Below are 14,900 nucleotides of genomic sequence, written 5' to 3'. Positions count from 1 at the left end.
TGAGGACTGTCCTGGGTGGGAAGAACTACCCTTTTTTATTACAAAATCCTAACATATTCACTTTAAATACATATATGTATACATAAAAAAAAACACTGAAACATTGAAAATGCTTACACACAAAGTGTTCTACCTCTTCTCTTATCTTTTCCTTTAAGTCTTAAAGGCAAGAGAAAATATGGCATGCATAGGGAACTTGAAACACAGTAGGAACCCAGGATGTGGAAAGGAGAATGGCAGTAAACAATACTAGACTAGGCAAATGCTGCTTCTCAGGAATTCACAGATGTTTTACAATTGATGGCCTACATTGGGACAAATGGGAAAATCTAAACGAAAATCTAGATGCAAACTAGACATAATAACAGTATTATAATTATGCAGAAAAAGGTCATTTTTTTAGATACATGTGGAAATATCTAGCAATGAAGTGACACAATTTCTGTAATTCACTTTTAATATTCTCCAAAAAGTAAACAAAACACATGTTGTAAAATGTTAAGAATTGTTAAATCTAGGAGATGGATAGATAACTATCATATTATTTCTATTTTCAATACATTTGAAATTTTTCATAATAAAAAGTCAAGGAAAATTTACTTTTGTAAAGATCTATACAAGAAGTAATGAGTTGGATTTCCATGAATATCTTTTAAATGGGGTTAGGTTGAAGAGGAGAAAAGTAGGAATATTCCATGGTTATCTTACCATATCCTGCCATAGAAGCACCATTCTCGACATCCACTGTGTTCTTATTTTCCTCTGCTAGGGCTTTAACGTATCTTTTGCTTAAATCTAGTATTTGTTCCCGTAACTTCACACTGCTTTGATGTCTTGGTTGTTGAAAAGTATAGTGCAGTAACATCAGTCCCCAAATGAGTCCAAATACAAGCAACAGTAAACTCAATTTCTGGGACATATTTTTTCTTGAAATTGTAAAAATCATTTCTGATGAAGCAAACAGACTCAACTGAGAAATGGCAACTAGAGGCAAGCCACAAAACAAGACTTTTGAAAGAAAAAAAAAATCTCTAATACTGTATATTCTTCATCTTCAGCAAGGCTGCCTCCAACTCTCAATTAACTCTGTAAAAGTGAGAAGAAAAAAGGCAATTAGTTTTAACTTAAATCAGTAACAGAAGAGACAATGATAGATTTAAGAGATTCTATAAATAGCTTTGGTTTAGAACCATATCAAATTCTTTGACAACTTTCTCCACTACTAAAACTAAGCTTCCAAATCTTGTATCAGTTTTATTTATGTAGCTCAAAAATTAAAGAAATTAATTAGAAATAAGTGTCAATTCACTGAAAATAATCTGAAAAAATGCCACCATGGTCATAAAATTATTTGAAAGACTTCTTGCCATTTGTAACTAAAACGATGGATATATAAGCTATATGGACACATAACTTACAGGAGATCTCAGTCTATTCAAATACAAGTCCCCAACCTAAATGTCTAAAAGTTAGTCCTCCTCATTGTTTAAAAAAAAAGGGGAGATTGCAAAGTTAAAGTTAGAAATGAGGAAAGGGGAAACAGACTGGAAAATCAAAATGCTTGTCTGACTAAAAAAATCCCACAATGTAAGTGTGCCAATATCTGAAAATGTCACTAGAAAATATTACTTATGGGAATGACCTAATTTTAAGAAGTATCCAACCTAAGATGAAAAGTAAGGCATCATTTCTAAGTTTATACTTCTAAATTTATGGCAGACATAATGACTGCCATAGTGTTAAAAGGATATTTTTTATATTTCCAAATTTACAATTTTAAATTTTAAATAATACAGGTATGCTTATTTATAATTTAAGGGAAACTGAACAGTTATACTTCAATTTTTTTAAAAAGAGAAAGGTGATGACAATCATGGACTCTAGAAAGACCTGTATGAATCAGCAAAGTGTCCAGTAAAGAATACTCTTCAATTATGTCTAATGGAGTAAAATTCTTTAGGTAGAAATATTTCTGGAGCCAAAAAAGTGCTTTTCACAGGTTAATGAAAATAATCCTTAAGAACTTCTTAACTTCCTGTATGGCAAATAAAACATACCAATTTTAATCCATTTAATAGAGTAATAATCATATAACTGAACCAATAAAACCTAGTTTGAGGATAAGACCAGAAATGAACACAGTATCAAAAAAGTAAACTTCATTCACTTTCATTCAAGCATTCATTCACTTTCAACTCATATTTACTGAGCTGGCATATATGTTAGGCACCAGGGAAAGTATGGCTCTGCCCTGGAAATTTGCTTTCTAGGCCAGGTACTTTTCAACCTTTTTTAAAAAAATAATAATAAAAGTAAGAAAGCATTTTTAATTTTAAGCACAATATCAAAATACAAAGTTTCTCTAATAGGTGTGTATGTGCTTGTATTTGTAAGTGGAGGATCTTCTGCCTTGCCAATTTATCCATCCTGTTCAGAAAACTCCCATTTTCCCTTTTTCCCACCCTGCCACCTAGTCCCTGATACACCTGTAATATATTCTGGGGCTCCAAGGTTTGAAGGACAGCCACCTTCTCTTGTGGAGGCATACCCAGCCTGCCAAATCCCATACCACTAACTGGGTATATGAATTCCTACAGTAAAATAATGACTATATTAAAAATTAGGAATTAACCTCTTTTTAGATTTTCTTCTACTTCTGTTTATTTACTTACCATACACAGAATAAATCCCTTTGGATCTTATTGAAACAATACCATTAATATCAACAGCGGATTACTAAGCTTTGCTTATTTAGCAAAGTCAGGTAAACATACCATAATGGTGTTTCTATAGAGATTTTACATTTGATTTGAGTTCACAAAGTGGAAATTCCAGAATCCCAAGCAAATTTAAAGAAGCTTTTCTACCCATGTATACTAAATGTATTCTTCCTTAAAAATCTTTACTAGTTCCTATGTCTTTTCAAGTCTGATCTGTGTGCTACGTTATCTGACCTAGCACCCAGTGGAAGGATCAACTGGGAATCTTTCCAGAAGCAGTCACAACAGGATTCTAAAGCTGGCATGGCAACAAAGCCAGAGAAGTGACATCACTGGAGAACTGAGAACACAGACTCCTAGGTATTGTGGCAAATGAAGGTTAAAATGACAGCCGTGAAAGTTCTAGGTCACTAAACATATCCAATGCCAAGAAGGAAGAGGCAAAGAGGGTATTTCAGTTAAATGACAGCAACAACCATTACTACAATCACTTCACAACCAGATTCTGCTCTAAGATTCTTATATGAAATAACTCATTTAATCTTCACAACATCCCATACTACTACTACTACTATTATTAACATCAAAGTAAGGCTTAGAGAAGTTAAACTGCCTATGATTTTTATCCAGGCCAACTGACTCCACTCCTTACATTTGGCAATGGCTACAAGCCCCCAAGTTCAGATCATTCAGGATCTGTCCTTTCCTTTAAAAGAAGTCTTTAAACCCAGGCCTATTAGAACTCATAGGCTTTACAAAACTCCATGAAAGTGACAAATCCCAAGACTGCAACGGCATTAGGCAGAGAACAGGAGGTGCACAGGTTAGAGGCTGCAGAGGGGGGTTATCAAGCACAGGGAGGAGGCTAATCTCTCTGTAAGAGGTAAAAATGAAAAGCTGCTCACCCCAGTGAACTCTGTTTAAAGAATGAGTGGCAGTATCAACACCAGACACAGAGAGAAAATCATACTGGTAGTGGATAAAGTAGAAACATAACTGAGGATTATTATGTCCCCAAAGTAATAAGGGAACAAGGAGACCTAGCTTAACCCTAGTGTTTCTCAGTATGAGGGGCCCAAAGACCTAAACAGCAAAGATAAACTAAAGAGCCCCTACTGCTCTATATTGACTGTGTATTGTTACTTGAATGTACTATGAATCATTAGATTCAGAAAACAAGCCTTCATGAAAGGTTTTTATAGCCTCGACTCTATATGGAATGTGTCTGTTCACCACTGCCCTCAACACAACTAAAGCAGCCCAGCTCAGAGGAAAGTCAGGATTTTTTAGGGACTAAGCAGTAAAAAAATCTATATGCTTTGCAACTTGCTTGTGTTTGTTACTTGTTTTTCTGTAGTGATAAGAAGTAAAATATTAAATGTGAGAGGGTTTGTCTTTGGGAATAGCACAGAGGTGAGAATTTGGGAGCAGTTAATCTCATTCTATGCTAGGAAACTACAAAAGAACACCAAGGAATAAATAAAGCAGGTGTGGAGGCTAACAGAAGGAAAAGACACCCTGGAGGCTTCTCCAAGTCAAAAAGATGGCCTGGAGCCAGCTTATACCTAAGGAAGGGCTAAGGAGTTCAAAGGCCCATGAGGATTTTCTGAAGCAACCCAAGAAGGCCTGAAAGCTGTTCTGTGGGTTCATTTCCACAAGCAATTCCAAGCAAGCCCAGCAGAGGTAACTAAGAATCCTAAAAGGATACAATTCTGCCCTTGGTCTCTTCTAAGGGAACGTTTCACATAAAAATCACCTTGAGAATTATTTTTAAATCCCAAAGCCAGGTCACACCCCATATCAATCAAATTGGAAGGTCTAGGGATGGAAGCCAGGCATCAGTGTTTTAAAGAGCGCTAGGTTATTTCAATGTGCACAAAGTTTGAGAACCCCTGTCCAAATCTCAAATTTCTTCATCAAGAACCAATGACAGCTACAGGCAGGGCCACTAAATTCAAAGTTATGAGTCAGTTTATTAGGTGTGACATAGAATTCCTACTTGGACCTACCTATAATGACCTTGAAGGGGAAGTGGGGAGGGGGAAAGAAAACAAGTGACCTTTATTGCAACCCAGGTCATTCCTGCCAGAGTGAGGCTGCGCCCAGTATGTACAAGGCAGAAGTAGAGGTGAAGAGAAAGTAATTTCTACTGGAATCACTTTACTTCCTAGGATCAATATAAATACACTGTTCTGTTCTCTGAGAGATATTTCTTTGATTTCATATAGAAAAAAATTTTGAATTCTTTAGCAACTAAAGATAATTTAGCACTTTTAAAGAGAAATAATTCTTAGACTCATACAATAACAATTCTTAGACTCATACAATAAATCTTCTTAAAATCTTTAGGAGAGAAAAGGGAGGGTTCAGTGTCTCTCCTCTGTGCAATGTTCAAAGCTACAAATAAGAGGAACTTGCACTTTGAACTCCTCCCCAACCCCCTAATTTTTCCTTATGTTTTAAGAACTGGTCCAGCTTCCAGGAGGCCATCTAGGTCAGGAAGAAGACAATAACTGGAAACCTAAAAGGCTTACAGTGTCAATGAGGACCTGTGGCCACCATCTAGCATAGTATTTATTAGAGTCCTTCCTCCACCAAAATAGTCTACAATCTAAAAACTTTTAATCCTAAATTCTAAGCCACTATGTTTATCTTCTACTATTACTTAAAAAAATAAATAAAACCTCAAATATTTCCCAAACAACAAGTGAAGAGTTTTTAAAGGCAAAAATAAAATCACCATCTTTATTACCATTATTATTTTGACCTAAGATAGACTTCTGAATATTTTTAGGATTCCTAGGGAAAAGTTCTCACCCAACTTTTTTGCAGAAATTACAAAAGGAATTACAGTCCCTATGGCCCAAATGTAGAAGACACACTTCTCAAGGAGAGGAGACACACTTAAAATGAAGTATCTGTAGAATACTGTATCTGAAGAAGGGGGCCAGAGTGTGGCCCAAGTACCATCACCTCCAATTGGATTCCTGCAGCAGCTTCTCTAGTGGTTTCCCAAATTGCTCTTCAATCCCACTTCAAATCACTGTTCTCAGAGCAGCCAAAATGTTCTTTCAAAAACAAAAGTCATGATTTCAATAGTCACAATTTGAACATTTTTCCAAGGAGATACGCAAATGGCCAATAAACACATTGAAAAGATGCTCAGACCACTAATCATTAGGGAAATGCAAATTAAAACCACAATGAAATACCACTTAACACCCACTAGGATGGCTATGAAGAGCATCAGAGTATGCCACCCCAAAATATGCCACTTTGTGTAAAGATTATTTTGTGTTAAAAATAACTGAAAAGCAGATGCAGGAAGGGCTCTGTGCCCTGTCCCTTTCTACCTAAAAGCAAGATATTAATTTCCTGTGAGAAAGGTGAGAACATTCTTAACATGGGAGACAAGTTATTGATGCTGAGACAAATCTGTACAAACACACCTTACTAAAACAACCCTTATCTTCCATTATTTTCCCCAAATATTTACCTTCCCACAATTTATTGCCTATAAAAGCTCAAACTCCTTTTCCTTTGTCTTGTCTCCTCTCCACAATTTATGGCTCTCTGTTTGAATGGTATGTAAGCTCTCAAGACTAACTGCTTCTTTGGAGCTTTCATATCATTTCTTTGATGCTCCCCTCCATTTGCATAAAAAATAAACCTTTTTCTCCTATTAACCAGTCTTTTATCAGTTTAATTTGCAGTCCTGGGCATTGAAGGTAAAAAGGTAGAGGAAAAAGTTTCTTCCCCTAAAGCTATTATCAAAAAATAAAACAAAACAACAACCACCACCAAAAAAAAATGGTATCATCGGTACAGACGTGGATAAACTGAAACTCTCACACTCTGTTGGTGGGCATTTAAGATGACATAACTGCTATGGAAAATGGTATGGCAGTTCCTCAAAAAATTAAACTGAATTACCATCTGATCCAGCAATTCCACTCTCATTCTCCACATGAAGTTATATATTCTATCAATAAAACCTTGAGCAATCACAGAAGAACTGAAAGCAGAGACTCAGAGAAATACTTGTGCACCATGTTGACTGCAGCATTATTCACAGTAGCCAAAAGGTAGAACAACCCAAGTGTCCATCAGCAGATGAACAGATAAACAAAGCAGGGCCTATACATACAGTGGAACACTATTTAACCTTAAAAAGAAATAAAATTCTGATACAAGCTAGAACATGGATGAACCTTAAGGATATTATACCAAGTTAAATAAGCCAAACAAGAAAAGACAAATATTGTATAATTCTACTTATACAGGTACCTAGAACAGTCAGAGACATAGAGACAGAAAACAGAATGGTAGTTATCAGGGGCTGGGGGGGTAGGAGAATGGAGAGTTGCGGTTTAGAGTTGAGGGTAGTTTTACCTTGGGAATTTGAAAAAGTCTGGAAATGTAGTGGTGATGGTTGCACAACAATATGAATGCACTTAATGCCACTGAATACTTAAAAAACTGTATACTTAAAAAAAGGTAAAATGTTACATTTTATGTTATGTATTTTTTACCATACACACACACACACACACACACACACACACACAGTCATACCACATCCCTCCTTTGCTTAAAACCCTTCACCAGTTTCCCACTACCCTCAGAATAAAAGTAAAACTTTTAGCACAGTCCACAAGGCCCTGCTAATCTTTTTACCCTTATCTCTCAGTCCTTATCTCACATAACTTCCTCCTTACTCTTCGTGCTATAGCCAGCCACACTAGGCAAAACATACTAAATTCTTTCTGATCTCAGCGTCTATACAACTGCTATTCTCCTGCCTGGAATGTTCTTCCCCATGGCTTCTTCCTTGTCACCTCTTCAAAAAGTAACATTGCCACTCCTACTTCAAGGTACTATCATTCTCCGCATTAAGTTACATATTCTATCAATAAAACCTTGAGCAAGTTATTTTATCTCCCTAGACCCTGATGTTTTCTCGCTTATAGAATGGGGACAACAGTACGGACCTAATACTGGTGAGGATGACACCTCATACCACTCAAATATTAACCCTCGTTAGTAGCATCAGGCACTTATTTAATTGATGCCAGTCATTCTTGATAATTTGAGTTAATACAGGGATGTTTTACTGAACCCAGTAGAAACCCTCTAATTGGCTCTCATGGCCCTTCCTAATCTAGTCCCCAAACACCAAATTTATTTCCCATTAGCCACAAAAAATATCACCCCCCAATAAGCCAGTCTTCTCACTGTCTATTATAATAGTAATATAACCTTACACTAATATATGTTTATTTACCCAGCATGTTTCCTTACATCCTTTCATTCAGCTAATAACAGCTATGAGAAACACCACAGACTTTAAAGAGTTTCTGTCCAGAATTGTGGACAAGAAATATTTCACTGGTATTAGTCACTGAAAAATTATTCCTAAAGATGACCTAACAGCAGGTTGTTGATGGAAAACAGTTCATCATCCAAACAGCCTAAAATGAGATTACAGTACAGTTGAAATGCTACCTTAGCCAGAGGGTTTCAAAACTTCTTTACCTTACTTTAGCTCACAATTATCTTCTAACTCTCACAGCACATTACTTTATTTCAACTGATTTTACACATCACATCATCTGAGCCAATCATAAGTCTTGTCCTCTTGGTCCCAGATCCCTTAGGGTCAAGAACAACATGCCTACACTGATGTCACAATTCCCGCAGTACTGGGTGAGCACTCAGCAGAGACACCTTGTAGATCTACTCTAACCATGTCCCTGAGCCTGCCCCATCTTTTTACAAAGCAAAATGTGACCTCCCTGCAATGCTTTTTGAGGCAGAGGAGATGGGAATTTTGAGATAATATTGAAATATCTTAAATTATCCATTTCTTGCCTGGAAGAACCAGAGAAGAAATCAAATCAAATCCTCTCACATTTCAGATAAAAAAACTAAAGCCCAGAGATGTAAAGTGTCTTTCACCTACAGTGAGACAATCAGTGGCAGAAACTACATTAGTCCAGAACACAGGTTCTGACTCACTATTTAGGCTTTTCTCTATACTACATTACCTTCCTTACCTCCACCTGAAAGGCTGTGTTTGTAAAAACTGAATGAAGTTTAAAAGAAGCTTGTTCTCTTTTGCTTTAAAAGAATGAACCAGTAAAAAGTAATGGCAGTTTAATGCAATGATCCTACAATTCTGAAGAACTTGGACTATTTTATCAAGTTAGCACATTGAAGTTTCAAATACATTTTATTCACATAAATCAAAGCATTGCAAAGTTGCTACATGAAGGATTTAAGAAATATTTCATCTTAACTTTTTTTACACAGGCAAAAACCTGTAATAGAAAAAAATATGAAGTAAAACAAAGATAAATACAAGGTCTTCTGGTGTAGACACCTTCACCATGATCAGCAAACACACTGATTAGAAAAACTCATTTCCAGAAAAAAGAGTTGGTAGGGGTTAGGGGGATGCATAACCTGCCAGCTCAAACACAACCTTCATTACATGCAGTTTCATTTAAAGCATAAATGAACTTGGTTTGTTCATTCATTCGTTCACTTATTCATTCACAGTATTTATTAAAGCACATACAAGCCACAAACTGGACATGTGAAAGATGAAACAAGGTAAGACAGGACTCTTGTTCTGGACATTATGCTTCAACAGGAGTGAGACAATAAAAAAGCAAACACAGAAACAAGCTAATTTCAGCTTGTCCTAAATTGCTATGGAGAAAATTAACAAGGTGATATGAGGAGCCTCTGTGAGGTGTGAGGTCAAGGAAGACCCGCTAAGGAGGTCCGAGCAGAGAAGGGAAGAGATACAAAGCCTGGTTCCAATTTCCTTCCAACTAAAACCTTTAGAATTCTTTTCTGACCAGACTCTTCGGAGTGGGCAGTAAATTCCTCAGTACAAATGAATGAGAATGAGAAGGATCCCAATGCCCAGCATGGAAAGGCCTAATACAGAGAAATTGTCCAAAGTGAACAGAAGGAAACAAACCCATAATCAAAGGAAAGTTTATGTTACCCTTTCTTATGCGAATGGCAGTTCTGCTGTCATATATAGGAACAGTAATGTCTGATATGATGATCTTTATACAGGTAAACATATTCTTATTGGCATTTTCTAATATGAACAGGGCACTGGCAAGATGGGGTATGGAATAAACTCTAGGCAGCAAGCTGCTGGTGAGTTTACTTATAATTGTTATTATAATTGTTAAGTATTTTTATTAGTATTTTTCTTTCGTTTTTATGTTGAGGTACATAAAATAAAATGCACAAATCTTAGTATACAGTTTGATGAATTCTGACATGTATACTCTAATGTAACCATGAGTATTTTAAATACTCCTTTTCAAACTCTAAAATATTCCTTGTGAAAAAAATACAAAAGTAGAAAAAAAAATTTAGGGAAATTTTTTCTTTTTATATTTACTGCAGGCCTTAACATTTCCACTCCAATCTGTAAATCTCCAAGGATCTCTTCAAAGCTCTACTATGCCACTTAAACAGTAAACATACCAACAACTAGTTATTTAAGCAATTTTTCAGTGGTTTCTCTCTAGCCACAGACCTAAAGATAAATACATTAATTCAACATTATTAATAGGGAAAAGTAAAGACAGAGAATCAGTGACTATTTAAAGTAGAATTCCCTCAATTTTAAAGATAAGGAAAGTGAAGGACAAAGAGCACTCCACTTTACCCCACGCCAAATAAATGGTCCAGGACACCAGGGTTTTACAAAAGCAAGGAACAAAAACTAATTTAATAGTTTGCAACTGGCACTTTAAAAAAGAGAGATAAAACCATCTGAGAAGACTGTACACACTACAGATTTTGTTTTGTATAACTTTTCAGTTTTACATATATGTATCTTTCATACACAGACACATATGCACACACAGTTATACATCTATGGAGTCTTGGTATAGGAAGATCTCTTGCTATAGGATGCAATAAAAAATTTTAAAACACTGCATTTCACACTGCCTGTTTTGAAATACTTCCTTGTATTTTTATGCAAACATTGCAAAAGCAACACTAAAAACGTTAGTGCACATGCCTACACTTTTAAGATAGGCTAATCCTATCTTAAAAGCTCTCCTTCAAATCCCATTTTTGCATTTATTCAGTGTTCTGCTTTTTGTTTATAACTATAGCTGAAGTAACTATCAACAGCAATAGTAGCACCTAGCAAGCAGAGAAGCTCTCCCTCAGCCAAAGGTGCTGTAAGAATCACAGCCTATTAGTCTTCTAAGGAAATGACAGCTAGAGAGGCAGGTATTTATTACAAAAAGAATATAGAATGTTCACCAGGGCTCAGAGGACCAGATAGTTCTCTTTAAAAAAGACTGGAAATAAGTCCTCCACACACTTGACCTTGGAATGTAATTTCAAGGGAAAAGGCCCATTCCGAAAATATTTTCTCTACATCCTATTTGCCTGAGGCTACTATCTGAGGTAAAAATTTAACATAGGACACAATCATCCACTCCTGATTAGGTCTAAGATTTAAAATGTGAACTGCCTTGAGAGAAAGCTACACTGAAATGCCAGCTAAGGTACAGCAATATCATATCTCAAGATATCAGATCAATTTTAGATGGCATATTTGGGAGAGAGGAGAGAAGATAATAGGACTGCAGAGTACAAAGATAAAAAGAAAATGGTTAAAGTAAGTTAACATTAAGAATAGAAAGTGTTAGGGCAAAAGGGAAACTACTCAGTCAGTATGCCACAGTAAAAGTTTAATCTGAAATATATTATGCAGTACTAGATTTTTCAGTTACAGAGTTTGACCTGCCCACAGCCCCAGCCAATCATTTTTTGTGCCACCGGACTTCACCTCCCCTTCCACACTAACTAGGCTAGCCCTGGCACCTTTGCCTGAGGCCTCAGAAAAAGAGGCCCCTAAGAAAACTAGAATTTCAGGAGAAGGAACAACAAGGAAGGAATTCACAAAAAGAAACAATTATTTTGGATTAGGGGATTGACAAACTAAAGTTATAAAGCAGAAAGCCTAACAGGTAAACAGAGCCTATGAGTAAACTGATCCAGAGCAGGGAGAAAGAGAACCAATCATGTCAAAAATGCAGAGAAAACGTGCAGCTCATGAAAGAGAGGGATGAACTGGTTGGTAGAGATTCTTATTTGTGGCAGCTTTCTAGTTCTTCCATGCGCATCCCTTTCTGCAAGACAGAAAAAAAAAAACCTAAGACACCAGTAAATGACTAAAAGGGCTTACATCCATTTCTTTCCACTTCAAAAAGAATGTCTAAAACCTCTATCACTGAAAGTCTGAGCTAGAGTCCTTGGAATCAGACCAATTCACTATTTTAGAGATGAAGAAATTGAGGACCACGAAGGAACTTAACGTTACACATATAATGACAGAGCTAGGACAAGAACCACGGTCTCCTATATCCTTAGTTCATTACTCTCTGTCCTATACACCAACATAGAAACATTTTTTTTTCAGAACAAGTATTTTTGCCACACGTTTTTAAATGAATCAGAGATCTTTATGTGTATATACCATCTCCCACAGTTTAAATCAGTTTTCCACTTATTTGTTCTTTGGCTCTGTTATCCTTATGCTATATATTCATTAGATTTCTCCTTAACTGTTTTTTAAATGCATTTGTCATTAAAGACATGACAGCACATTCACCAGACCCCAATGGCTTCTGCACCACTATAACTGAACATGCAAAAATAGTATTACTCAGGACATGTTATTTTACATATTGCACAATAGTGGTTGAACCCAAAGTAATACAAAACAGGTATTTTAAATGAAAAAAAAATTTCAACTAAGAACCATAAAGATTTTCTTGAAGAAAACCTCATCACCAAGGTCAGTACATATTATGAGAAAGCGTTACAACACAACCGAAACTAAAGAGGAACTAATGTGAAATGTTTCAAGTCATTCCCTGTAAAAGTATTGCATTAACTCATCTTGCTTTGAGAACAAGAACTACGACTTGGAAACACAAATCCCAAAAGGGTAAATTTACTAACCAGTGGGAAAGTGTAGAAAGAAGTACAAAAAAAGTTGACATATGGTAAAGATGGTGAAGCCCCAGATCAGGACCGCTGAACACCCAGATGCTTACTCTGCCAAAACAAACATTTAATCTCCTCTAATAACCCCCCAAAGGGCACCACTGGGGGGAGGGGTGGTGAATAAGTCTTGTATCTCTAAAGCTGATCCACAGAAAAGCAGAGTCATCAATTTCCTAAGCACATTCTCAGCCATTTTAAAACAGTGGAAATTAAGAAGACAGCATATTTTAAGGATTTGCTTAAGTTTAAGGTTGAACAAGGTATAAAGTGAAGAATACACAACCTAGGGTGCTAGTTATTAAACAAGAAAACCACAAAACTCAAAATCCAGAGACCACTTCGGTACAACTCAGAAGAGTAACATATTCACAGAATTGTTTCATCAAATGAATTAATGGAGTTGCCAGCATATTATTTCTTACTCTAACAATTTAAAGGTGTATATTGTTACCACCACTTGAAAATGTGGTAATTTTCGATGAAAAAATTCAGGCTTAGAGCCTTTAACTAGCCAAGGTCACAAAGCCTGGCAGTGAGTGACTCAATCAGGATTGGAACCCAGGCTGTCTGAACTACTCCGAATACCTGCTACGAGAATGTACGCCACAGTCGACATAGCAGTTTGAGTTCATCCTTACCAGTCGCCTAGGAGCTGAGCTTTTAAGAGGGAGTTTAAAAAGGGCATTTGACTTTCTCTCAAAGTAGAACATAGCTGAGCTGTCAAAAACAGAAAAAGAAGTGAGTGCGGCTGCCGCGCGGGCGCTCCATCCCGGCAGCTCAGGTCCGTGGCTTCGCCGCGCCAGCGGCCACGGGACCAAGCCCGTCCGGCTCCGATCACGCTGCCCGAGACCCGCTCGGTTCCCCGCCCGGGGCCCACAGGAGCCGCGGCTGTCAGACCCAGAGGAGCGGCAACAGAGGCTCCCTAGCCGCGGCCGGGGGCTGTCGGCCCGTCCCCGAGTCTGGTCTCCGCGGACTCCCCGCGGCAGCGGCCCGGACGGGGCTGGGGGAGAGGGCGAAGGCGGGGCGCGGCGGAAAAGGGGCGGCCGTCGAGCACGCAGGGCTCCGCGAGAAGCTCGGGCCAGGCAGGCGGAGGTGCCTCCGCGCCCCCGCTGCCCTCTCGCCCCCTCCCCATTACCTTGCCTGTGGGTTTCTCCTCACTGTCGCCGTCGCCAAGGCGCTCCCGAGCCGGGACTGCGCAGCGAAAGCCGATTAGCAGGCGTCCGCTGGATCCCGCGCTTGCGAAGCAGCCTCCAGGTCGGGATGGGGAAAGGCCGTGGCTAGGAATCAGTGACGAAGGGCTCCCAGCTTGGCGAGCTTCTACTCTCCCGGTCCCTCGCGCTCCGCTTCCGCTCCGCCTCCTGCCCCGTCCCGACCCTTCCCCCTCCTAGGAGACACCGCCCGCAGCGCGCGGCATTGTGGGGGATGTAGTTCAGGATTGCGGAAGAGGCGGCACGTGCTTCTAGCCCGAACGCACCTACTCCGGGTCAAGGCGACGCTGTTGCGTGGCAACCGCAGTGGGCGGCCCTCTCTGTCTTCTGGATTGAAAAGCGTACAGTCGGCAAACGCTCTGCCTTAACTCGATGCAGGCGCTGAAAGGAGAGTGTGGGTTCTTATTCCTGACCCTCTAGCATGGAACTGTCAATTTCAACGCTGTTGGCTTAAGGCAGATGGGCTTAGTAAATAATAGAAGTGTGCTACAGACAAGAATGCCTGTTGTTGCCCCATTGTATGTTCTTAGCCAGTGGACTAAAGCAAGAATAAATAAAAGGACTAAAGATTGAATAGGAGGAAACGAAATGATTTTCACAGACATAATTATCGTGTATGTGGCAAATCCAAAAGAATCTACAGATAAATTGTCACAATTAATAAAAATTTAACAAGATTGATAACAAAAAATATTTTTAAATCAAGATTTTCTGTAAAAAAGAAATAAAATCTTAAAGATCGCATTTACAATATCTTTAAACAAATATCAAATTCCTCAGACTATACCAATCAAAAAGTGCAAGACTTCTATGAAGAAAAACCTTAAAAAACATTGAAGACCTAAACAAATAAGAGATGATTGTATGTTCATGGACTGGAAGATTCAATACTAAAAGATGTCGTCTC

The 14,900-nt window shown here is 38.1% G+C and overlaps 1 protein-coding gene across 1 annotated transcript in view; it reads right to left on the bottom strand.

Annotated features, from left to right (window-relative positions):
• The window catches only part of CCDC126 (coiled-coil domain containing 126), a 47,715-nt gene extending 33,553 nt beyond the window's left edge, over positions 1–14,162 (bottom strand). The window contains exons 1-2 of the mRNA XM_036877746.2: positions 13,921–14,162; positions 709–1,086 (exon numbers count right to left, since the gene is read on the bottom strand). Coding sequence (XP_036733641.1) covers positions 709–946 — 238 coding nt within the window. The 5' untranslated portion in view covers positions 947–1,086; positions 13,921–14,162. The remainder of the gene's footprint in view (positions 1–708; positions 1,087–13,920) is intronic.
• Between the last annotated feature and the right edge of the window lie 738 nt (positions 14,163–14,900).

The sequence above is a fragment of the Manis pentadactyla genome, chromosome 7, assembly GCF_030020395.1.
Source record: "Manis pentadactyla isolate mManPen7 chromosome 7, mManPen7.hap1, whole genome shotgun sequence".
Lineage (NCBI taxonomy): Eukaryota > Metazoa > Chordata > Mammalia > Pholidota > Manidae > Manis > Manis pentadactyla.
Note: the sequence above shows the minus strand (reverse complement) of the source record. Positions and strands in the feature narration are given on the sequence as shown.